This window comes from Eleutherodactylus coqui, chromosome 3 (genome assembly GCF_035609145.1).
Source record: "Eleutherodactylus coqui strain aEleCoq1 chromosome 3, aEleCoq1.hap1, whole genome shotgun sequence".
Lineage (NCBI taxonomy): Eukaryota > Metazoa > Chordata > Amphibia > Anura > Eleutherodactylidae > Eleutherodactylus > Eleutherodactylus coqui.
In genome coordinates this window covers 153,685,456-153,712,612 of record NC_089839.1, presented here as the reverse complement: position 1 = coordinate 153,712,612, position 27,157 = coordinate 153,685,456, and the positions used below count along the sequence as shown (strand labels likewise).

At 43.4% G+C, this 27,157-nt stretch overlaps 1 protein-coding gene across 1 annotated transcript; it reads left to right on the top strand.

Annotated features, from left to right (window-relative positions):
* The first annotated feature begins 223 nt into the window (after positions 1-223).
* DNAL4 (dynein axonemal light chain 4) lies at positions 224-27,157 on the top strand. The gene is made up of 4 exons (XM_066596385.1): positions 224-362; positions 9,118-9,283; positions 12,789-12,872; positions 25,645-27,157. The coding sequence occupies exons 2-4, from the start codon at positions 9,212-9,214 to the stop codon at positions 25,807-25,809; spliced, it is 321 nt and encodes a 106-aa protein (XP_066452482.1). The 5' UTR covers positions 224-362; positions 9,118-9,211; the 3' UTR covers positions 25,810-27,157.

Below are 27,157 nucleotides of genomic sequence, written 5' to 3'. Positions count from 1 at the left end.
ACAGCCCCTTTAGTTTACATATCACTTCTCCGAGGATAAACAGCTACTGTTTGTGCTATTGTAGGGAATGATGTGTTTGCTGAACTGCTATGGAGATGGCCAGGCAATAACCTAGCCAACTACCGCGGTTTCGTCTCCTGGGCGACCCAGGTAAAAGCCCCCAACATACGTCAGCAGGAAGGCCACCCTTAGTCCACCAATGACAGGCGGCGTGCGAAGAAGAGGGGCGTGGTCTACAACTCGGTGGCTCCGCTTCCGGGTTTGCTTGCGGTTGCCAGGGGAGGCCTGGGCCGCGGCATAGCAACGGAGAGCGGAGGACGCTGCGTGAAGCCGGAGACCGATGCAGACTGCCCCGGGCTGCGGTAAGTAACTGTGCGGTGGCGGGGTGCACGGTGTGCTCGTTGTACAATAGACCTGACGAGAACAAAGTGATGACATGCCCCGTACCTGAGAGATGGAGCGGGAGAGTGCTGCAAGTGGCAGAAGAGACCCTTTGTGTAGGGCGCCGCTCACCCGTCGCGCCGGCGGGCTTTGTACCTGGCTCAGGTGATCAGCTGTGCCGGGGGTGACGAGGGCTCTTCCATACCACGTGGAGGGAAGTGTCCATCTGTGACTCTTCTCTGGGGGCAAACCTGGAGGTCCCCTTTAAGTTAGATGACAGCAGATGAGGAGCGCGGCGGAGACTTCAGGAGTCAGAACTACCGGAGACCTCACTAACAAAACCCCCAAAAGTTTTTCGCCAGCGACGGATTTCATTGGCGTCTTGCCAGTCGCGACGTTGATGCTTCGGCGCCGCCTTCACTGGATGCTGGGTCAGAAATGTTACTTTGTATCAACAGACATCTTCTTGGTTCATCAATGTATTTATAGACCTTCAAAGAAAAGACTCAAACTATCCGCGTTGTAGATCGTACGTTGTCGCATTCCGTCATACGCGAAGGAAAACGGATTGCGAGCCGGGATGGATCCCTCCTATGACTATAACGGTGTCTGTCGGGCTTCTACTATATTGTGCCGGAGGTGAGCAAAGTCTTCAGAAAGTTGTGTTCACACCTCCATCAGAGGCGCCGATCGGGCGCAAAATCCCAGATGAAAAGTAAAAGTTCTGCATTGGCTCCATCAGACAGAAGTCCGTTTTGTCACATGATGGATCCAGCAGACATTCCGATTTCCTGCGAACGCCACAATGCAGATGTGAATGAAGGCTAAATGCTGCGTTTAGGCGTAGCGATTATCGTTCAAATGAGCAAGAGTGAACGGTAATCGTGAGACAATGACGAATGAGAATTGTGCGCTTTTTACTTATCGTTCAGTTTAAGTAGGGCTAAAAGTCATCATTGGCGCATTCACGTTGCGTTTCAATGATCTGCCTGTCTAAACGGGCTGAACGAGTGTGAAAAAGTTAGCGGTGACGTCACTCGCACGTCCACACGAGAATCTGCTCGTCTAAAAGGGGCACAAAGCAGAGGTGGAGCGAGACATTCCTTCACCTGGGGCAAATATATAGTCTGGTGCCCCTCCCCATATTTCCAGGACTTAGGCCGCCTGCAGATGAGCGGGTCGGATCCGGCGGCGAGAATTCTCGCCGCGGGACCCGACCCGAGCGCCTGCAGAGAGGAGTGCGTACTCACCCGCGCCTGGCGGCCCCAGCTATTTCATGTGCGGGTAGCAGACACATGCGCAGACTGGAGCCGGCGGCTGGGTGAGTGACATTTCTGTGCGAGGCTCTGCGAGCCCCGCACAAAAAGAGGACATGCCGTGGTTTGTTTGCCGCGCGAGATTTCGCGCGGCCGTCTGCATAGGAGTGCGTATTGTAATGCACTCCTATGCAGGCTTTCAGTGGCGGAAATCCCGCCGCGGGATTTCCGCCCGTGTGCAGGCGGCCTTAGAGAGGTTTTCCAGGAAGAATACTATTGATGTATCCTCAGGATAGGTCATCAATAGTTGATCGGCTGGGGTCCGTCGCTCAGGACCACAAACAATCAGCTAATCAGGCGCCTGCTGACAGCGCCGCAATTATACAGAGGTCGGAGCGGAAGTCTCTGCTCCAACCTCTGTGTAGTGGCCAGCGCTTGTAACTGCAGCTCTCATTGACCTCAATGCGAGTCGTGCCTGCAGTTATAAGCACTGGCCACTACACAGAGGTCGGAGCAGAGATTTCCGCTCCGACCTCTGTATAATTGTGGTGCTGTCAGCAGGTGCCTTATCAGCTGATCAGTTAGGGTCCCGAGCGACGAACCCCAGCCAATCAACTATTGATGACCTATCCTGAGGACATATCATAAATAGTATTTTCCACGGAAAACCTCTTTAATTATTGATTGGTCATCATTAGTTGATCGGTGGGATCTGATGCTTGGGATCCCTGCTGATCAGCTGATTAAAAAGGCAGCAGCGCTCTTAACTGGCTGGTGACCTCACATGGCCTAAGTGAATGGGACTGAGCTGCAATACCAGGCACAGCCACTATACAATGTATGTACTGAAGTGACAGCGGCGTCACTCGAGCACTGCTGTCACTTCAGTCAGAGATCCCAAATGGCGGAGCCTGCCAATCCAGTATTGATGACAAACTCTGAGAATAGGTCCTCAATAATGTAGTCCATGGAAACCCCTTTTAACTCTATTTGACACCTACCAGTTGTACCTCCGATCCTGGCTTTTTCACTGCCTGAGGCGGGACGTGGCGTGATGCCTCCTGTGAAAACTCTAATCAGTGCAGTTATGTATTTGTGTACGCGCCTTATTTTGTGTGGATTTTTACTTGTTTTGATACTTTTTGGTGTGGATTTGAAGATGGGTTTACCAGACGCACAAAATAACTTTCATATCTGTGGAACCTGATGTAAAATAAGACAAGCGGGTGATCCCTGCACCTTCCAGCGTGCTGTTGTGCCCGCAGTGACTAGTCGCTCCATGTTCACTGACCCCAGCAATGATGTATCAGCTGGACACGCTGGCGATTACAAGCCGCCGCAGTGACATCAGTGAGGTCGACACATCATCGCAGGAGCTGGGAACAAAGTATGGTGGGACGCCAGGAGCTGTCAGGGGGGCAGAAGACTGGAAGGAGAAGTACAGTAACATTTCTTATTTACTGTTTTAAGCCGTTTTGGAAACATTTAAAGGTCTCGGAAACCCGTTTAGAAGAGTTTTCTACATAAATCTGTAGAAAGGTATTGACGCATTCATCCAATTTCCTTCATACACGCGGAAAGGGAAATCTCATTCATTTGTAGAAATGTTTCAAAGTAGTAAAGTATTTGTTATATGAAGAATTCAGTCTACTCGGCGATTCTTATCTGTTGTTTGAATCGAACTACATAGGCAGGGCTATTGGGCTCCAGAACAGGGACGGATATCAATCTGGAATCTGAATCTTCCAAGGAATAACCTTTTTGTCAATTGCAGTTAGCTGAACAGTGCAGTTCTAAGCTAGAACTAAGCTATTGAGCAATATTCTAACTACAGGGATAGATATCTCTATAGTGGAAGACTGCAACTAGCCCCCCTGAGACTCCTGCTATTACACTGACAGAGCCCAGTATAGGACTGTTAGAGCTCAGTATAGGACTATAGCCAATTTTCCTTAACCAAACAGGGACTCGGTGAGGGCTTGGAACTTTGGATATTTGTCTAAACGTATTATTAGGAAGATTTAACAACTGAAAAAGAGTAAGCTAATATAGGACAACAATTTGATAGTCCATAGGCTTGGTACCAGGTATTCAGTCTGAGGGTGCATTCACACGAACGTATATCGGCTCGGTTTTCACGCCGAGCCGATATACGTTGTCCTCATGTGCAGGGGGGGAGGCTGGAAGAGCCCAGGAGCAGGAACTGAGCTCCCACCCCCTCTCTGCCTCCTCCCCACCCCCTCTCTGCCTCCTCCCCACCCCCTCTCTGCCTCCTCCCCACCCCCTCTCTGCCTCCTCCCCACCCCCTCTCTGCCTCCTCCCCACCCCCTCTCTGCCTCCTCCCCACCCCCTCTCTGCCTCCTCCCCACCCCCTCTCTGCCTCCTCCCCACCCCCTCTCTGCCTCCTCCCCACCCCCTCTCTGCCTCCTCCCCACCCCCTCTCTGCCTCCTCCCCACCCCCTCTCTGCCTCCTCCCCACCCCCTCTCTGCCTCCTCCCCACCCCCTCTCTGCCTCCTCCCCACCCCCTCTCTGCCTCCTCCCCACCCCCTCTCTGCCTCCTCCCCACCCCCTCTCTGCCTCCTCCCCACCCCCTCTCTGCCTCCTCCCCACCCCCTCTCTGCCTCCTCCCCACCCCCTCTCTGCCTCCTCCCCACCCCCTCTCTGCCTCCTCCCCACCCCCTCTCTGCCTCCTCCCCACCCCCTCTCTGCCTCCTCCCCACCCCCTCTCTGCCTCCTCCCCACCCCCTCTCTGCCTCCTCCCCACCCCCTCTCTGCCTCCTCCCCACCCCCTCTCTGCCTCCTCCCCACCCCCTCTCTGCCTCCTCCCCACCCCCTCTCTGCCTCCTCCCCACCCCCTCTCTGCCTCCTCCCCACCCCCTCTCTGCCTCCTCCCCACCCCCTCTCTGCCTCCTCCCCACCCCCTCTCTGCCTCCTCCCCACCCCCTCTCTGCCTCCTCCCCACCCCCTCTCTGCCTCCTCCCCACCCCCTCTCTGCCCCCTCCCCACCCCCTCTCCGCCCCCTCCCCACCCCCTCTCCGCCCCTCTGCACTATTTGCAATGAGAGGAGGTGAGACAGGGGTGGGGCTAAGTGGCGTGAATTAGCCCCGCCCCCATCCCGGCTCTCCCCATTGCAAATAGTGCAGAGGGGCGGAGAGGAGGCAGAGAGGGGGCGGGAGCTCAGTTCCTGCTCCTGGGCTCTTCCAGCCTCTCCCCCCCCCCCCCCCCTGCACACGAGGACGACGTATATCGGCTCGGCGTGATATACGATATACGTTCGTGTGAATGCACCCTTAAGGTGCATTTAGACGCAAAGATGATTACTCAAAAGATGGCTTTTGAGCGATTATTTTTGCATAAACTACTACTTGGTACTGATGTCTATTAGTACCAATTAGTAGTGTGTGAGCCACAGAGAGCTGTATTCAGAGAACAGACCACCCCGCTGTTCACTGAATACATTCCCTTTGTTCTGCCATGGGGCTGACAGCTGAGATAATGTTATCAGCCCTCCTTGGGCAGAACTCAGTGTGCGGTCTTTCTTATCAGCTGTTCTGCTGAACCATGGATTTCATGCCAAACTGAAATTCGTCGTTCAGCAGAACAGTGAAAGATGGGCACATTTACATGCAACGATTAGCGCTCAAAAGATGGCTTTTGAGCGCATTTTGAGTGATAATCATTGTGTCTAAATGGGCCTAAATACGTATTGTGTGTAGAAAACAACACGCATACCGATCAGTCCTTTTCACCTCATTGGGGGTAGTATATCCTCTGTATATTGATCAAAGATGAGTTCATAGGGTTTCTGATGAACTGCTCAAACGAGCAGAGAAACGCGTTGAGCCTTGAACTATATATTGGATGAACTCGCCACCTGAAGAGATCCATAGCACTGAAAAATTGATAGAACTATCTATTTGAAGTTGATCAATAAAATATACTTTAAATTCATTGGTACAAATAAATAAGACCCTAAGGATTGAGAAAAAGAAGATAATCGTGACTACTGTTTTATAAATCATATTTATCAAGACCAGAATTTAAGGTCTCTTCATTCAAAAAATTCATAGTGGGACTGAATATAGTAGATATAGATGATCTGGTGATCATCTGGAACTACTACACACCGCTTACTACAGTCCCAGCATAGAATTTGCATTCCCCTGTATCTTCCTATTATTGATCAAGAGCAATACTGAGCAATCACTGTAAATGACTCTTCCTTCTTGTATATCTGGGTCTGTTATGTTTGATGTCTAGTCACTTGCGGTTCTACGCGCACTACATATTATACGAGTAAGAATTGCGCAATGGCATGTATGTCCTGAGCCATGTGTTTAAAATGTTTTTTTTAAATAAATGTTAGTTTTTACACTTCTATACTGTGAAAGGGTTACTCAAAGTAAGGCCTTATTCACATGACCGTATATATGCAGGTATTTAGCGCCGTCAAAAAATCGGGCAAAAATCACGGCCGCCTGAAGCATTGGATTCCAATGTATTCATTCAGCTGAACTTTTTTTTGGGTTGCGTAGCTTTTCTTCATTCATGCGATTTTTTTTTTTTTTTTTTTTTTTTTTTTTTTTTTAATTAATTTATTTATTTTTATTTTTATTTTTTTAAAATTTTTTTAACGGCGTGCAAGGGCAACCATAAAAACGCAAACAGTCATGTAAAAAAAGAGCCCTCAGGCTGCTCCACTGGGTGACAGTTGTTAATATTTAGGGGGGGGAGGGGGGCTCGCAAGAGCGGAATCTAATTGCGGAAAATGTGATTGCCATTTGTGTGGACTTTCTGCAGTAAAACGCAGGTATTGAAAGGTATGTACTTTCAAATTTTTTTATTTCTTTTTTCCCTTCACACTTGCGGATACAAATTGTGTATTCCGTGAGATAAAGAGCATGCTGCAATTTTTCTATCTTGCCGCGAATCACCTCCATTAAAGTCAATAGAAGCCTAATGCACATGACTGCCTGCAAGAAACCGTGGTGATTTGCAATACAGTTAAATCAGGTACGCAGGGTCACTAGCCGGGCTCACAGCCGCAATCCGACTCGCTCCCCCCCCCTTTGGTTTAAACAAGAGCTCGGACCTGATTACACTACTAAGGGCTAATTGTCAGGTGTTCTATCTCCCTTTTTTCTGCTTAGTCTCATGATTACTTTTGTTAGTTTATTTGTTGTATGTTTCCTTTAAAGCTGAGCGCCATGTTCCTGCGCTATGAAAAGCTGCTGTAATAGCTTGAAGCGCATCAGATGGTGCGCCATTGTTAGTCCCTCCTATTAGGATTTTGATAAGTCTCAATAAAGTTGTGATTTGTGGATGACTGATCCTTTTCTTGCCGTTTTCCGCAACTGACGCTCACCAGCAGACATTCGTGCGTCCTGCTGGTGAGCGGTCTAGTTTTCTCTGTATACTTGGTCAACGTGTAAAGTGTATATAAAGGCTTGGAAACACGGACGTATATGAAATATTTCCTGCTTCATTGAAAAAAGTGCTCACATTTCAGGATACATGGAGAACGCATTTCAGTTCCTAAGATAGGTTAGGTCATCAATAGTATTTCACTGGAAAACCCCTTTAAAAAGAAGAAAACTAAAAAAAAAGAAACAAAAAAGAGAAACTTTAAAAAAAAAAAAAAAAGTATATGATTTTAACTGTAAAGGGGTTGTAAAGAATAGCAAGTTATCCACAGGATAGGGAATAACTTGCTGAGACACCCACCTCCAATCTCGAGAATGGGTCCCATGACCTCCATCTGCCTCAATGGAGGATTACTGCATCCCCTACAGTGAGGAGCAGACTGGATGGAGCGCTGATTGCTCAACTGCACTAGTGCTCCATTCACTTTCAAGGGAACTGTGGAGATGCCTAAGGCCTCATGTCCACGGGGAAAATCAGATCCGCTGCAGATTCTACATGGAGAATCTGCAGCGGGTCCCTCCTGCCCCGCGGACATGAGCGCCGAAAATAAGAATTTAAAAGTATTTACCATCCGGCGCGGGCGGAGAAGATCAGCTGTTCCTCACGGCCGGATCTTCATTTTCGGCCGGCGGATGAATTCCTGACGCCGGCGGCACGTCGCCGGCACGTCGCCGACGTGCCGCGCGCATGCGCCGGGCACATCCGCCGAGCCGAAGCAAGGAAGATGCGGCCGTGAGGAACAGCTGACCTTTCCCGCCCGCGCCGGATGGTAAATACTTTAAATTCCTATTTTAGGTCTCCCGCGGATCCGGACGGCTTCCATAGGCTTCAATAGAAGCCCGCGGGAGCCGTCCCCGCGGGAGACCCGCACGAAAATGGAGCATGGTCCGGATTTTTCCATGCTCCATTTTTTTTTAAATCCCTTTTATTGACGATCCGCGGGTATTTATCTACCCGCGGGTGGTCAATGCATCCCTATGGGATGCGGATCCGCATGCGGGAGATCCGCTGCGGATCTTAAATCATATTTTGCCCGTGGACATGAGCCCTAAGTGGTGCAACTCAGATATTTACATCAACTCTATTGAAATGAATGGAGAGTTGACCATGCTGGAAATCAGCGATCAGCAAGTTATCCCCTATTCTGTGGTCAGGGGTTAACTTTAATTTTGGTACAACCTCTTTAATGTTAAAATATCACGACTTAAAAAAAAAGACTGTGCTTTAAATTATTTATGTCTGAGTATGTTAAACTTGCGTGAAAAAACATATGCTAAACATACATTAAAAACATGATTTGAACAACTCTTTAGCAGGAGGGCATCGGGAACCATGCCCCCCTCACCCCCCTACTGCTGCAGCAGCAAAAGGGTTAAAAATATGATTATGCCCACACATCTCAATTGTCCCCAACTGGATTGTTGTCTCTCCATTCTTTGTCCCACTAACCCCATACAAATTCCTGGCACCCAAGATGTTTGTTATGTCCGATATTCCATAGGAGTATTGCGTTGGGAGAGAGCGGTCCTACTGACAGGTAGGTTGCGTTTCCTTCCATTATGAGATGCAACACTCCAACTTTATCCTTCTGCATATTAACTCCTTACGAATGGCTCCATGCCTGGTACAGCCGTTCTGCAGTCTTTCCTGAGGTGCTTTGCATTTCTTGATATCCCTTTAAATGTAGCAATATCCTCCTGGCAGCTGTCTTGTAACATTTAAAGGGTTGCCTTCTTTGTGGATTTCTCCCTTTGAACACAATCCGATCTGCTGGTTGCCCTGGTGATACAAAGACGGCCGCCTTCTTTAATGTTTAGACTGCTATTGTTTGGAAGTGAAAATAAATTCATTCACACAATGGTGGCACTAAAGTTCACACATAAAACACTTGGAACATGTGATACTGTTTGTCCTTTCTCTGAATGTGTTATCCTAATCCAGGACTCTTTGCGATGTGTGATAGAAAGATCAAGGCATCTTCTTCTTACAGGAGGCAGATGAACAGTTACACTTGATGCAGCGTGTGTTTCATTAGATATTCTGTGTTGTTTTTAGGCTTTTGAACAGGACCCTTCAGCTGGTTCTCCCAAATCCACGCTATATGTTGTTGCGCACAACATTAATTGCTGTTACTTGAAGAAAGGGAGTGATGGCCGATCCTGGAGATGGCAAGAAGGATGAGGCGGACTACAAGAGGATGCACAGCTTCCCATTAATACGGGTAATAAGACTGTTCCAGAATTACAGACTTTTAATAAGTCCGCTTTGTTGTATTACCCTGTTTCCCTGAAAATAAGACATCCCCTGAAAATAAGACATAGCATGATTTTCCAGAATTTTTGAGGATGCAAAATGATTTTTCAGGCTTTTTGAGGAGGCTTGAAATATAAGCCCTACTCCAAAATTAAGCCCTGCTAACAGTTAATTAAAAAAGTCAATTGAAATAGTGTCCAGGCAGCTATACATGTAAAAAAGTTAAACCTTTTTGAACAAAAATTAATATAAGACACGGTCTTATTTTCGGGGAAACACGGTAAAGTGAAACTTTCTGCCTATTGACTGTCAGCAGATGAAAACTGTAGCCTATGTGTAATATAGCTTTATTAACTTTTTACTGGTTTGACTGTCTTTTCATCTAGTTTTTATTCTAGCAGGCGAGTTGCTGCATTATCTGAAACTCATCAACAAAAGTATCCAAATAGTATGATTGATATAGAAATCGCTCTGTAATATAGTTTGTCACAATGAAAAGTTCTACAACTTTCTACTATACATTGTGTTCCAATTCGTCATCACTTTTAAGATCTCTGTTTACTGTCCTTTTGTCTGACCTTAAAGGGGTTTTGTCATTAAAAGAAAAATTATTTAAACTTACCTATTCCTTCCCTGTCTGTCTCCTTATCACATCTTCTCCTGGTTGAGCTTCTCCACTGCCCCAGATCAGCTCACTGCAGGCTGGGCCCAGCTTGTTATGAGGGCTGCTTATCACAAACTCCTTCCTGTTGGGTCAGTGAAGGTCACATCCCTGTGCTGTAGCTTCACTGCCTAGGAAGGAATTGTAATCTATTTCAGAGATAGCTCGCATGAGCAATCTCTGGAGAAGATAGGCAGTCCCCCTGCTGGCCTGTGAGCTGTGACATAACGTACATTGGCAGACTGCCAACCTAATGTACGTAACCTCACAGGAAGCAGCAGAATCAGGCAGCTTGGAGCTGAAGTGAGCCCCCGGACTGCAGGAGAGCGGAGAATATGGGGGAGGTGAAGATCTGGTAAGTAGACTGATGGGGGGGAATAGATAAGTATAGCATTTTTCTTTTTTAGTGACAGAACCCCGTTAAGGCCCCTTTACACGCAAAGTTAATTTTTCAAATGACTGAAAGATGTAGCAATCTATTTTTGCATAAAGTGTTAATGGACATTAACACTTTATCATCTTTATTTGCATGTAAAAGGGCATCCAGGAGTTGTTTGCAGAGCCCAGCTTGTGTTGAAACACACTCCCAGCTATGTAATCATCTTCTGTAATCATTGTTCTCCTCGTGGCTAGTGTAAACATGCCGCAGGGAGGACATCCTGCAGTTTTTTGAAACATGGGCAAAATACATTCAAATTGAATTATTTGCTTAGTCTTTTCAGCGGCTGAACGATGGATTTTATGTGAACTAAAATCTATCGTTCAAACGAAAAGTGCACAATGCCCTGTTTATATGTAACGATTATCGCTCATTTTCGGCTGTTTGGATGAATTTTGAGCGATAATCGTTGCATGTAAAAGGGCCTTTAGGTGGCCAGACAGTTAAGATGTGCAGACTTGGTCAGGCATATGTTTTTATTTATTTTCCTTTAAGAAGGGTAGAATAAGCCGCTGTGTATGGGAGCGCCTCCATACACAATAGATAGACCCCACCGAAGTCGGTCATTATGGCCGACCTCTTTCTAATGTATATCGCCACCTCTAATCCCATTTACATGGACAATGGGTATCCGTTTCTGAATGTTTCAGTTTAGGGTAGAAGCCAATCTAAGGAGCTATGGAAACTTTACTATACATTCGGCAGTTTATGTATCATCCGTTGGCTTTGAGAGAGAGAGAGAGATCTGGCTGGAGCCGTCACCTGACTACCTGTGACCATCAGCTGCCACAGCAATCAGGCTGCACCCTCCCCTCTCATTCTCTTGGCATCAGCGCTCACATCCTGAGCGTCATAATGCCAGGAGTTTGGGAATGTGACACTGCAGCCTTTGAAGCAGCCAAGTCTCCGATGTGTGGTAGGCTTGTAAGGGGTGGTTCATCAGTATCTTGCACTTGTGCAATGCTCCGCTGTATAGCAATCTGCCTGTCTGCATTCTGTTGGGAAGTGGTGTTTTGTATCTGCCCCTGTATATCTTTGTATTAGTATATAGGTAAATATGGCCCATGGCAGTGATATTTCAGCCTCTGACTGGCTGCAGTGGTCACCTGCAGCCGGATCACAAGTAATGCTGGCACCAGAGTGAGGCTGCAGCGCTGGATCATGGCGGCAGTGGAAAGGTAAGTACTATTCATTGTATTATTTCACTACAGGCAGCCCAATTAAACAGATGTTGCCCACTAACTGGGCAACCCCTTTAACATTTTTTGTAATATTTTCACAACGTTGTGTGTGTACATAGATACTTATACACTACATGACCAAAAGTATTTGTACACCTGGACATCCAGTTCACATGTGCATGTTGAACATGGCTCACATTTGATGTTGTAGTTCAGGGATTGAGATCACAGCTCTGCAATCTGGTCAGGCACTCGTTAGAACACTGCAACTATCATTGAAATTGAGATGCTCACCATAATCCATCAAAGAGAACTCCGGACTATTGGGATAACCCCAATCCTCTCCAGAATACACCATTGATATGTTATATAACACTCCAGTTAATTATTTGCACCGTTCATAATATTTCTAGGCTTATACTTGGTCAAGGAAATCTAAACCATGAAGCACCCAACAAAGTTTTTGTGATGAAATTTCGGACTTGGAACTCAGTATTGAATGTCGTAACTGAAGATAATATTTACTCCTTCGAGTATTCTGAAGTCCTGGAAGCTTGTGTGGCCTACTGATACTTTTAGATGCTTCTACTTCTTAGCAACAGCATTTTTGATTGATTAAGGGAGCACTTCGGAAAGTTGTTTGTTTTTTTTTCCTTCCTTCCTTTTTTTTTTTTTAAAGTTTCCTCCATATGCAATTAACATAAAGTACATAGTAGTTAATGTACTTGCTGCTTTATCAGTGAAATATCTACTCTATTATGTTCACCCATTGTTCTATAGGATCTGCACTGTGACTAGCCAGATCATACATCGTCTACCATGTACACCGTAAGTCATTTTCTCTGTTCATTCCGCTTAGAGATGCAATGAATGTAGTGTTAAAGGAACGAATAGAGAAAATACCTTCCGATCTGCTGTAGGATTCGACTAGTCACACCAGGGATCACAAGGAAAGAAGTTGCTTTTTGACAAATAAAGTGGCCAGTAAAGTGCATATTAGGGCAGCTAATGTCTTTGTCAATTGCACACTTAGGAAACTTTAAAAGCTTTCACCTGAGTAATTCTTGTATGCCAGCTTTTACATGACAGAAGTACGACAAACTAGTTACAGTTCCTCATGATATGCTAAAGTCGTTAATAACCGCACGTCTGTGGCCAAAGACTTTTAACAGTCAGTGTTTTCTCCCTCCAGCACACAGACATGCCTGAAGAGATGCGAGTAGAAACCATGGAGCTCTGTGTCACAGCCTGTGAAAAGTTTGCCAGTAATAATGAGGTAACTACAGTGTTCACATCCCGGATAAAAGACTCAACCCAGCACTGCAGTAATCTCTACAGCGGGGAGATCTTTGTCTCTACAGTAACACTTCAGATCTTTGTTAGCCCTACGCCTTCATTTAGTGAGGTTTGAAGACTGTCCATATTATAGATACATTAGTGGTGGTATTTCAGCCCTTTGTAAGTGCAGCAGATGCCAAAAGCCTCCTACTTATAAACAATTTAAAAGTAATATTATTGCACACTACCGGTGTTTAAAGTGCAAGCAAATAGGCATTCCCCTTCTCCATACAACTCTGTTAAAGGGGTTGTTCCACAGTTGACTTTTATCACTTATCTATAGGATAGGTGACAAAAGTCTGAGAGGAGGAGGTTTCACCTATCGATCCTGAGAACAAAAGTCCTGTGTCGTCCTCTTCTCATAACCGCAGGCTCGCTCCACGCACCCACAATGACGTCAAATTGAATGGAGCAGCGTTGGCACATATGCGGCAGCGCTCCATAAATTTCACTGGGGCTAACCAAAATAGCCAAGCACAAGTGCTTGGCTACCTCTGGCAGTCTTGTTGAAGATTAATAGAGCAGCAATGCTTATGTGTACATACTCCATTCAGGGAGGGGAATGCAGTGAGGAGGAGAGGGGGACGCGGGACTCCAATTCTCAGGATCAGTGGGGGTCTCAGGGGTGAAACCTCACCGCTAAAACTTTATTTAATCACCTATCCTACAGATGGGTGATAAAAGTCAGTTGTGGTGCAATCCCTTTAATTCATGCCAGTCATTATTCAGGTTCTTGAAATAATAATGCTGGATGCCCAGAAGAAGCAAGCTCAAGACAAAACCTGAGTTGGGTGAATATGGCTGCATTCAGCCTGGATGTGTAACGGCTGCTATTTGCTTTACTTTTATTAATGTTCACGAGTATAAATAAACACTGACGTTGAGCCTTTAAACCAGCCGAAGGGTATTGTACCGTATCTGCTTGATTCTTTTGACAATAGAACCATACTTTCAGCAGAAGCGCAACAGTATTGATATCTTAGTGAATGTTTTATCTCTTATTGACTTGCCATAATAACCACCAGTTTTTCAGAATTTCTCACCTTTGCAATACAAGAGCCATAATTTTGTTTCTATTTTTTAGTCAACAGCCCTATGAGGGTTTTTTGCAAGATAAGTTTTATATTTTTAATGGCAGTATTGTGTACGTTTGTATTTTATGTTCCTGTATGGGTAGAAAAAAAAACAAAAATCCTGCCATTACTTTTTTTTTCTTTAACTTCATTATAAATGTGATATTAAAGGGGTTCTGTCAAAAAAAAACTATACTTACCTATTCCTCCCCAGGCAGCCTTCTTACCAGATCTTCACCTCATCGATCTCCTGGCTCCTGCAGTCCTCTGGGTCACCTCACCTACAGCCGGCTGGATTCTCCTCTTGCTGTGACAAAGCATACATTGCTGGCATTCTCCTTCCTGCAGGTCAGTGTACCGGTCACTAGTGACGTAGCGTTCACTGCCTAGCAGAGAGTGCCGAAGATTTGGAAGCCAGCCGTACATGCGCGATGTCTTGCCAATAGTGTTTCATGCACTAGCGGCAAGACATTGCGCACGCACAGCAGGCTGACGATGTGACGGCATTCACCGCCCTGCAGGAAATGAACTGCAGCTAGTGGACACTCCAAAATGGAAAGAAGAGGATTCGGACGGCTGGAGGTGAGGTGACCCGGGGGATAATAGGTGAGGAGAAGATGCGGTAAGAAGACTGCCTGGGGAGGAATAGGTAAGTATTGATTTTTTTTTTCTTTTTCTAATGACAAAACCCCTTTAACATAAATCTGCAGGTCCGTACAATTATGCCCACACCAAAGTCCTATAATTTTTATGTTTTACTACTTTTGCACAATACAAATACTTTTATATATCTTTTTATTTCAATTTTTTTTATTTTTTTTGCTGCATTCAAAGTCCTATAACCCTTTTTTTTATTTTTTCAGTAATAGATCCCAAACTAAAGAAAAGTAGGAGGAAGGAGGAGAAAACAGGAGAGAGACAGGGTGCTTTTTGAGTGCAGTAGTTCCACAACAATGAGAAAAAACTAACTGTAGCTCTGGACTCTCACCTGGCTGGGCTGTGCAGATAGGGCACAGCTCCCCATCAGCTGTAAACAATAGAACAGATGGAGTTCAGCAATTTGAACAGGGGCTGCCAGTTAGATAGTCAGTATCGATTCCCAGCAGGAATCAGATGCACATAATAGCGAAACTGACAACCCAAATATAGCGTTGTTCCAAGACCTCATGTCCAAAGGATGGATGGATCCAAGGGAATATGGAAAACACACATTTTTTTCCAAACATAAAAATGACAGTCAGGCACACTGCGTTTCCGCTCTGGAATCCAAGCCTCGTCAGATGCAAAAACTAACAATGAGTCAATAGTTCTCCTATGAAGTACATGTGAACAGAGAACCTACATGCCTTGTGGAAACAAAGTGTCAAAAGACTAATATGATAAAACTCTGACATAAAAACATGCAATGTACAAAGTCCATATACAAAAATACATCTATACAAAAAATTAATGAACTAGTTCACTCTTTCAAAAACATGTAATGCATCATGGGTATTTGTGAGATGTTCGACTATGCATACAATTCAATATTTCTAATAGCCCCCAATTGATACAGTGACACAAAGCAATGCATTTTAAGGACATAAATACAGCCCAAAAAACCCCCCACAAATCTAGAATTGAGCTTTATGACCACAAATAGAATTAAATCAATATGATCCCAATAAATACATTAAAAAATACATTTAAAAATTGAACCATCCCAAAGAATTCATCTCCGTTTGATAAATATTAGATTAGAAAAAATGATCACAAAATCTTGATTATTAAAGGGGGTTTTCTCATGACTTAAAATTGCTTCACAACCACTCTGCTCTTCCTGGTTGCTGCTGACCAGGACATGTGACTGCTGCAGCCAATCACTGGCCACAGCAGTGACCTTCTCTAGCCAGTGGATGACTATAGTAATCATATGCCCTGGTCTGGTCTGCAGTAACCAGGAGGGACAGAGTTGTTATGAAGTAAGTTTAAGTAATGAGAAAACCCATTAGAAAAAAATATATAAAACATCACCAGCTAAATAAAGATCTTTTGATCAAAAAAAACGTATACTAATTGCGAGTATTAAAAAAAAAGACCCATACATCATTATACCATTTCATTAACCTAATTTAAACCAATTGAATGCAAAGTCTGCAAATTAGAGATCCAATATGACTCCTATTCATTTAGTGCTGTGTGTCTACTCAATGTATATGGTAGCACGGTTTCTATCAGGACTACTGAAATATGACTAAAATTCCCACCATGCTTTAAAGTTAAATGTCGTCTACAGAGATTTTAGTATTGGCTATATTTTCAGGATATGCTTCCTTAAGATAAGTCCCAGAAAACCTTTGAAATCCATTGAAATCAATGGAAGCCGTCCCTGCTGCAGCACTTCTGCAATGGGCATTGCAGAAGTGTCGCTGATCCGCGTCATTGACTAGGCGACGGCACGGGGAGATCTGTACTACACGTGCGTTGGAGCGCCGGTGGCACATCTGCATACAGAAGAGGATGATTTTCTGGCAGGGTCGCAGGTACAGGAGGATTCCATGCAGGATTTTTCACATAGAATCCGTGTGTGCCCGTGTGCATGAGGCCTGTCATATATGAGGGGTTGGACACCCTTTATTTTTGCATATTTAGTTGTGGACACTGCAAAAGCCATTTGGACTTTTTTAAAGCTGGCCATATATGGAATGAATATTCTTACAGAGCGTCAACATGATTTCTTGAGTCATAATCAATGTTATAATACAATATTTACACTTTGAAAGATTTGATTTAAATTATAATTTCTTTCTTTTTCTTAGTATCAGTTACTTTCATACAGAATGATTATCATTCCAAAAATCTTCGAATTCGAGTGATATCTGTTCAGTGTAAACACTTCCAACGATTGAACAGTAAACAGTAAATAATTTGTTTGCGTATTGTTTAGCGTTCATTTTATGCAAGCGTGAAAATCATTGTTGGTTCGTTCGTTAATCATTCGTTTTTTATCATCGATCATTCAGTCATAAGTTATTTTATCTTTGTGTTTAAACTGAACTCCCAAGTGGACAAGCAAACTGTCATTTCTTTGCTCGTTCGCTCTGGCTAACGATTTCTCGCTTCATGTAAAAGTAATCCTTAGGAACAAATGATTCTATCTGCTAGTCTAAAGGCCCATTTAGACTGGATGGATGTTGGTGAACTGATGCCCGACACTCGTCCCCGCACATACTTGTTTTTCTGCTGCTGCACAAGACCAAGTATCGTTGGCTCACAGTGGGGCGGCAGGAAAAGATTTCACTCCTCTCGCTCCCCTGCCCCTCTCCATTGAGTTAACATAGCAGCCTTTCAGTACTGAAAGGCTGCTATTTACACTGAGCGATCAGCTCATTGTCCGTCGTTTATGCTGCATGAACGATGAGCTGATCACTCAGTGTAAATAGCAGCCGTTCAGTACTGAAGGGCTGCTATGTTAACTCGATGGAGAAGAGTGGGGGAGCGAGAGGAGAGAAATCTCCTGCAGCCTTCCCACCCCCTCTGTTAGCGGGCCAGCGATACTAGTTTCTGTGCAACAGCATGGGAATGAGGACACACAGGGGTGAGTGTTGGGCATCATTTTCCCAGTGTCTAATAGATCGGAGCATTAGCCTGAACATCCGCTTAGCAAAGGAACAGAACGACACAACGGCTCCAAACCATCTACTAGCAAAGCAACTCTGCAAAGGGAAATTCAGTGATCGAAATACAGAATTCTTCTCAACCGGATAATGATGATGATAATCATCATCTCCTCTCAGGCCGCATGGCAGACATGGCCTCCTCTCCCTCTGCAAGCCTAAAAAAATAGAGATGGAGGGTGGATACTTCAGAGGGACAATTTAGAGACGGGGTGAGTGAACAACTATCCATTGGGACTACATAACCACCTGAGGCAGATATTCTTGATACTATAACAGTAAATTGCATATTAGTTACTGATGCGTCAGTGAAATCCAACTTTGCTTAGCTTATTTAACCTCTTAACTCAACCATAGTGGGGGCGGAGAAAAGAATCCACTACATAGAAACAAAAGTGGCAGCATTTGTATTGTCTCATGACATCCTAGAATCTGACCTTGACCGCCTTAAAGCAAGGTAGAAGTCCTAGAGGATAGGACTTTGCTGAATGATATCAAGTTCAGAGGAATCCCAAAAATAGTGTCTGCCTTAATGCCCTTTATACAAAGCCTAATGAAAGTCCTACTACCGGATTACCCTCCACAGGACTTAATTATTGACCAAGCACGCAGACTTCCTCGTCCTAAACATCTAGCAGATCATCTTCCAAGAGATGAACTGGCACACATACACTTCTTTTGCATCAAGGAAAAGCCGTTGTTTGCAGCTTCCTAAATTTTAACCTATGCCATACCAGGCCCGGTCTCTGTAAACAGACTTATTGGCATTTACTCTGACACAAAGACGACAGCTATTGCTGCTCACTACAACACTTTGAGTCAATAGAATTGTAAATCAACACATTGCTAATCTTCCTACCTGTTTCATGGTGGATACCGAGAGACAACTGAGAAAACTTGGTACAACATGAGAACTTATACCCTCATATGGATCATCCAGTTCAGGCATAACTGTCAAATCTCTTACGTTGTTTACAACCTCATAAAAAAAACAATAGTTTTGGTTTTTTTTGCCTTTTGTTCTTTTTTCTTTCCTGATATTTCCCAGGTATAATCAATGGACTGCCAAAGACAGAACAATTGTTTTGATGACGACAACCCTAAAAAAAAAACTTTAAGCAGACAAGCTGATGTAATTTATGCTTTTTTGTGTATTCTTTACTATGGTGATCAACATAGTATTGTGAAAGGGCTTGATAGTCTTCAAAAGCAAGCAGGAATTTTCCCATTTTATGTGGGAAGATTTTAACTTGTCTAGGACCAGGCACTGTAAATTTACGGTGCCTGGTCCTGGGCTTAAAGCCTAGCCTGGCGAGAGTAAAATTACAGCGGCGCTTTAAGCCTCCTGGCTCTGCAATCAATCAGAGGCGGGATGGGTTGTCAGCTGTTAGTGACAGCTGATTACCCGGAGGAGAAGGCAGGAGGGGTATTTAACCCTTCCTGCCTCTTCCTTCCCCAAGTACACCGCTTAATGAACACTGTGTACTAAAAAAGTGGAAGGGTTTCTGCCATTGCAGGAGGCATATATCTATATTAAACTCAAGTTCGGCACTATGGAGCAATTCCAGCAACCTCATTGGTTCTGATTCACAATTCCAGCAAACTGATTGGTTGTTTGGGTTCCCTGATTCAACCTGATTGGTTGTTAGTGCCGAACGTGTGTGTATTATAGATATATGCTTGCGGGAGCTGGGGGGTGGGTGTGGGGTCATTGTTTTTTCTTGTAACTGGGGCTCCTATGAAAGTGTCAAATTTTAAAAAAAACGTGAATGTCCCCCAGAGGTCTTATATATGACGTCATGGGGGGCATGGATAGTTAAAAACATAATTACATACATCAGTTATTCAAAAGTACAGAATAAACAACAATCTATACATAAGAAAGAAAATAACCCAAAACCGTCGCTATAAGCGCCCTGTTATTCCAAAACCATACATATGATATATCAAAACGTCCAAAACAAATAGGGGAACCCGTTCCCATACTTTATAACTAGAAATGTTAAAATATTTTTTTTCGCTTTTTACCACCAATAAAACTAAAAAACAGAAAAAAAAAGTAAATGAAAAAGATATTTTAAAAATCGCCCTATATGTCACGGGAAAAAAAAACACAGCAAAAATGATTTTGATAGCTAGAGGGGGAAAAAGTAGGGCAGTAAAACCACCACATGGGTAAAATCCCTAAAAAGTGTCTGGTCCTTAAGGGGTTAAAGAATTATCTCCAAATATTTTTTTATGAACACATTTACTTTCAGGAAATTTTCGCATCAAACCCCTAGTAACCATATAATATTTCAATCCCATTTTACTACCAAATTAAGAGGTGTTTTGATTGCATTTAAAAACTTTGCGGCTTTTCAACCTATACAGGAAATTCTAGATCCACAAGATAGATATGTCATAGTAGTTTGTTCTATAAATAATGCTGTATACACAATAGCTTCTGTCTATGCCCCAAACAAAAAACAAAGGTGTTTAGCCTATAGAATTTTGCATATTCTCTTTAAGTGTAAGCAAGGTAAATTGATTATCTGTGGGTATTTTAATGCAATATCAGATGTGAGTATAGACACTACATCTGTTTTTCTCAGTCACACTAATTATTTGGGTGACATTTAGTAGAAAGAAGAATTCTTTGAGCTATGCACATCTCCGAAGGAGACTACTTCTTCCCAAATTAATAACAGCTAATCACATGTAGATATAGGATAGGAATGTACTTTCTCGCTCACAAAAACTAATTAAAGCGATTTATATGGTCGGACCACATGCCAATATTCCTAACGTTGGCAAAACATAATTATCAAGCACCAATGTGTATCTGGCGAGGCAATGATTTTTTTTCATCTCAGGCATGCCACAAGGCTAATCTGGAGAGAGACCTGAAGGAATATTTTGCATTTAATAGCTCTTCAGACACAAATCCTCATGTTTTGGAAAATTCCTATAAGGCATACATTAGAAGCTCGTTTATTAAAAGCGGCCCCCATATGAAAGAAGAATAAAACAATACTTTAAACGATTTATTAGATAAAATGAAAACTCTTGAATCACAACATAAACAGGCACCTTAATCCCTTAGTGACGAAGCCTGTTTGCGCTTTGATGACGGAGCCAAATTTTGGAAATCTGACATGCGTCGTTCAACATAGCATAACTCCGTAAAGGCTTTACATATCCAAGTGATTCTGACATTGTTTTTTCGCCACATGTTGTACTTCATTTTGGTGGTAAAAAGAGACCGATATAATTTGTGTATATTTATTAAAAGTACCAATATTGGAAAAATTTTGAAAAAATTGTCATTTTTTTTTCACATTTTCAACCGTAATATCTCAAATATGTTCAAACATACTGTACAAATTTTTGATAAGATATATATTTCCATCTGTTTACTTTATTCTGAATGCACACTTGAAAAACTTTGTTGTTTTTTTTTTTGTTGTTGTTTTTTTTAACCATTTAGAGGACGTACAAATTTAACATTACTTTTCAGCATTTTGAGGAGCACTTTGTTTTCCTGCACCAAGCCAAGTTTGCAAAGGCTCATGAGTGTCAGAATAATAGATACCCCCAAATGACCCCATTTTAAAAACTACACCCCTTAATGTATTCACTGAGGGGTGTCATGAGTATTTTGACCCTCCCAGTTTTTTTCAGGAATTCAATTTAGAGGAGAAAAAATAAAATTTCATATTTTTGCAAATGTCATTTTAAAGACATATTTTTTTCCTATAGTGCCCATGAAAATGAGGATTTACACCCCAAAATGGATACCCCTGTTTCTCCCGTGTTTAGAAACATACCCATTGTGGCCCTAATCTTATGTCTGGATGCACAACGGGGCCCAAAACGAAAGGACTATTCGGTGGTTTTCAGAACATAAATTTTCCTTGAAGACGTTTTAGGCCCCATAGCACTTTTGTAGAGCTCTTGAGCGGACAAAACCAAAGAGAACCCCCACAAGTGACCCCATTTTGAAAACTAGACCCCTTAATGAATTTATCTAGGGGTGTACTGCCCATTTTGACCCCACAGTTTTTGAATGAATTCAAGCAAAGCAAAAGGAAATACATGTGATTTTCGTTTTTTTGGCAATTCTGTCATTTTAAAAACATTTTTTTTTGTACAGCACACACATGAATGAAGCCTTGCACCCCAAAATAGATACCCCTGTTTGTCCCGTGTTCAGAGACATACCCATTGTGGCCCTAATCTTTTGTCTGGATGCACAACGGGGCCCAAAATGAAAGGAGTAGTCGGTGGCTTTCAGAACAGAAATTTAGCATGAAGGTGATTTAGGCCCCATTGCTCACTTGTAGAGCCCTTGAGCGGCCAAAACGACAGAGAACCCCCACAAATGACCCCATTTTGAAAACTAGACCCCTTAAAGAATTTATCTAGGGGTGTACTGTGCATTTTTACACTACAATTTTTGAATAAATCTAAGCAAAGCAGAAGGAAAAAATTACGATTTTCATTTTTTTGGCAATTTTGTCAATTTAAAAACTGTTTTTTTTGTACACTGTACATAGGAATGAAGACGTCCACCCCAAAATGGATCCCCCCGTTTGTCCCGTATTCAAAAACATACCCCTTGTGACCCTAATCTACTTACAGGAAACATGGCAAGGCCTATAATGGAGGGAACACCCATTGGATTGCAGGGTACAACTGAATAAATTCCAGGACCCATAGCCCACTTGTACGGAATAAAAATTGACACCTTAAATATATCCTCCCCGCCCACACACACTCCACTGTGAGCCCGGCTGTGACCCTGCATACGGCCGCGTAATGTACTGCGCATAACTGCCTACTCACACAGGCGGTCATGCGCAGTTTATATTTTTTTTTTTGTTTGTATTTCCCGCACCGTCACTTAGCGATGACGCGGGTACCCGCAGCCCATACACAACGTAGTTGCATATGGGCTGCGGGTATATCCTCGACCATGGAGCACAACATTTTACCGCGGATGGCCGCGATAAAATAGAACCTGCTGCGTTCTCTTTTCTGCGAGTGGATTACGCAATTCCAACCCACTAATGTGAGCGGAATTGTGTAATCCAATGCGATTGATCTGCATATTACCGCATCGGTGAGGGGAGATGAACCTTCACCTTTTTTTTACTTTTACGTGAATGCCATTATCCATTGGATAATGGCGAACACGTGGTCAGGAACCGCTCACCGCGGCCCCCCGTGAAATCTCCAGGCTCTTGGCTAAGTTTTGTAGCCGGGAACAGGGAGATTTAAAATTACCACAGCTTTTGCGCATGCGCCTGCCATGTTGGCGACATGCGAGTGCACAGAAGCTGGGGTAAGGTCCGCGGATAAATCCGCGGGCCTTAGGTACGTCATTTCATCCTCCCTCACGGATATGATCCGTGGGGGGAGATGAAACGCAAGTTTTTAAACTTTTTTAACTTTTTTAACTTTTTTTTTTTTTCCTTTTTCCAGTTTTTTTTTTATTTATTTTTTTACTTTTTACACTTTTTTTTTACCATACATGGTCATGTCCCCGGTATAATCTTTCTGCTCCTGGCTACACATGGCAGCCAGGAGCAGAGGGATTTTAAATTTCCCGGGGCTCGAGCCCCTCTGTGCACGGGCACGAATGCGCAGAAGGGGACTCCAGTCCCAGAAGACCGGGACACAGCTGAGGACGGGGGGTGAGTATTTTCACCTCCCCTCATGGATCGGATCCATGAGGGGGGGGTGAAACTTTACTTTTTTTAAAACTTTTTAAACTTTTTCGCGATAGTGGCGATCGCGGGCCCGGGGACCGCTCATAGCGGTCCCCGGTAACACCTCCTGGTTCCCGGCTACCTTCAGGAGCCAGGAGATTTTTAATTTGCCAGGGGCTCCCGGGCTACTGCGCATGCGCGTGACGTCATCGTCTGGCGCACATGCGCAGAAGGCCGGCAGCGGGTCCAGGAGGACCAGATCTCCGGGGGACAACGCCGACAAGCCGGGTGAGTATTTTCAGCTGCCCTGATGGATCCGATCCATCAGGGCAGCTGAATAACTAACTTTTTTGTCAGTTTTGTTTACTTTTTTGTGATCGGCGCTATCCATTGGATAGCGCCGATCGCAATGCCGGGGGGGACTGCCTGCATCCTGGGATGACAGCTCCATGCTGTCGGCTACCTGCGGGCACTGACAGCATGGAGCTGTCGCGTCCTCAGGCAAGTGGGCATTAATCCAAAGAGGATGCATAAAACTACGTCCTCTAGGATTAAAGCCCACTTGCTGAGGACGTAGTTTCCCGATGGGGCAGTCGTTAAGGGGCTAACTGTCAGAAGAGCCATTCCAATATAGACACAAACTTCAAAGCTATTTACTTCATATCTATGAGAGGAAATTAAATAAGGTTTAAAGCTCGATATTATTACCAACAAGTCTGGGAAACTTTTAGCCTCCATCTTAAAGCACAAGACAGCAAATCAAGGATTCCATATCTTATAGACCAGGACAATAAGGCTGCCTGTATAACAGCCGGGCGCTCCGAGCAGAGAACAGCTGGGTGCAAAAGACAAGCAGCCCCGCTTGTCTTCTGCATCCCCCGCTCGGATCGCAAAATGATTGCTCAATGTTTGAGCGATCACCTTGTGCTTAAAAGCACTCAACGATTATCACTCAAAAGTCGCTCAAAAGGTATCTTTGACTAATAACTACCAAAAAAGACATGCTGCATTTTTTTCATGTGTGTGTGTGTGTATATACGCACATGAAAAATGCATGTATAACTTCCCAAATGCAAATCAATAGGGATTTAATGCTCCAGTTTACGTGTGTATGAATGATCCCTGAATGTTTATTTCCATTCATTTCCTTATCTGGGCTATGTTTGTGGCATTTAACTTCATGTGCAACTCAAGATATAATGGTTGGAAGTGAAATGAGACAAAGTTGTCACGTGTCTCTGAATAAGACATTCCGGGGCCTCCAGTTTTATGTTTAAGTATGTTTTTAATCCTTGTATAATGGAAATTAAGGCAAGTTTCTCTTTTTCAATTGCTAACCATTTCCTGATATCTTCCTGCTGTCAGTAAACTGAAACATTCTTGGTTATGGCTAAAACTGAAGGTAAATCATACCAGCTTTTGGTTTCAGCATAACTTGGCAGAAATATGCTGGGACATAGGCGCTCCAGTATAAGCTGCATGCTAATTCAGTTTTGAGCCAAACCATGTCTATTTACCCTAAAACCAGTCCTGATCTGTAGGTGTGATGGCTACTTAAAGGAGTTTTCTGGGACTTAAAAATTGATAACCTATCCTTAGCATAGGTGATCAATATTAGATGAGTAAGGGTCCGATTCCCAGTACCCCCACTGACCAGCTGTTTAAAGGCGCCATGTCACTCTGGTGAGCATTGTAGCCTCTTCTTTGAGCTTGTAATGTCGCATTCATCGGTCACGTAGACTTTATGCAGATCAATCCCATTCAAGTGAATCTAATTTAGCTGTAATCCCCAAGCACAGCCACTGTACAATGTACAGTGCTGTGCCTGGTATATAATGAGGAGGTTGCAACTCTTGTGCCAAGAATCAGACTCCCACAGATCCGATATTGATGACCTATCCTGAAGATAGGTAATCAGTATTGAAGTCCTACAAAACCCCATCTTTGCTCTCTTTTGTAACGATCACCGTAGATGCCAACAAAAATGTTGCTTACTAACAGAAAGCAGAAAATCTTGTAAATAATTTGAAGATCAAAGCAAAAAGTATATCAGCATGCTGCGAATCGATAATACAATTAAAAATAGTTTATTTACTTAAAACAGGAAAATGCTTTTGAATCAAAATTAGGCGAGACCTATGATATTTAGAGATTGTAAACCCTTGAGTTGTTGATTAGTTTGTGTCTGTCAGAGGGCATATGTGAAGTGCTACAGAATATGCTGGCACGATATAAGGATGATTATTATATTACAATATACTGAAATACTCCATCTTTATATTTTTCAGAGTGCAGCAAAGATGATAAAAGAGACAATGGACAAGAAGTTTGGGTCCTCGTGGCATGTGGTGATTGGAGAAGGCTTTGGTTTTGAGATAACTCATGAAGTCAAGAACCTTCTATACATGTTTTTTGGGGGCAGCTTGGCAATTTGTGTCTGGAAGTGCTCATGAGGGACCTTGTTCAGGTTGCCCCCCCTTACACTCTTCTTAACTTCTACTCAGGATGTGCTGCTACAAGGCCTCGCTCAGGAAAGAGTCTCCAGCTAGTAGGCTCTCTATTTATCTTTTGGGGTGTCTGGGAGTTACCTCCTAACCCATTGGGAATCAGAAGGGTTTGCAATAGATTTGCAGGCACCTACAGCTTGGATTGTTTTTAACTATACAAGAAGGGGAATAGATCGGCTCTTGCAATACGTTCCTAATTAGACGCTTCAGAGCTTTTCAACAATCCGTTACACCAAATGAAGAATAGGAACAGCTGTCAAACACCTTTTCCGAACCCCTGACCCTCAGAGGCTTTTGTAACCAGTAATAATGTATGCACAGGGTTTTACCGTCCAACTGGCACTGCAACTCTGGTTTCCCAAATATATTTTATTCTCACTCTCATTCTTCATTTTCTTTTCTCTTCAAATATTACAAGAACAGGTTTCTTTCATTAGCTATTTACTTGACATTCTACCCCATTGTTCTTAATATCGCACATTCTGTCATATTTGAGTCATTCCTACCCTCTCCATCTTATCACCTTCCCTTGAAGAAATTTTTTTTTTCATCCTAAATATACTATTTTATCACATCTAGATCTTTGTTATTAATTCGTAAATTTGTACATATAAAGTTGATCTGTCATCCATACATTTATAGAGTACCAGCATGTAAAGGGAAAAAGTGTCTGATCTCTGAATTAGAAGCGAAGTGCTAATAAGTTACATTGATGGCCGTCAGTTTATTTGCATTGAATGTGTAATAGATGTGACAAATGGTGGGTTTCCGCGATTGTGTACCAGTTAAGTATTGTTTAGGTTAGCTATTGACTTTGCAAGTAATGTGTTTAAAACCGTTTCAGAAATATCTGGGTTGATGGGCTGGGTTTCTCTATTTATCATAGTTGCATTCACCTAAGTGACATGCAGACACACAGATATATATACCGTATATATTTTATTTGGACTTCATTCATTTTTTTATCTGCATGTGATCATGTACGACTTTTCCATTTCTTCATTCTATTTCTTACTTCCTCTTACCTCCTTTTTGTCCATTTGACGTAGACATGCATCATAGACTATCCACAAGCCATAAATAATAGATCAGGAGATGAGGATACCACAGAGAAGCCTGCCAGCTACCAGTCCTTAATTCCTCTTGTTCAGTGGCAGAAACGTGAAGCCATGTTTCTTGGAAGGATTTTATACTCTGTTGGAACTTCAAGTATGCTGTTTTTTATGTTACCTCTGGTTATAAAACGATTTACTCTACTTGTCATTAATAAACTTCCTTGGATTTTTTACTGAAA

Excerpts from the sequence above, each read along its gene's own strand:
- DNAL4 (XM_066596385.1), top strand. The coding sequence starts at position 9,212 with ATGGCCGATCCTGGAGATGGCAAGAAGGATGAGGCGGACTACAAGAGG. Across the intron at positions 9,284-12,788 it reads ACAGCTTCCCATTAATACGG|CACACAGACATGCCTGAAGA; the intron begins GTAATAAGACTG and ends TTCTCCCTCCAG. Across the intron at positions 12,873-25,644 it reads AGTTTGCCAGTAATAATGAG|AGTGCAGCAAAGATGATAAA; the intron begins GTAACTACAGTG and ends TATATTTTTCAG.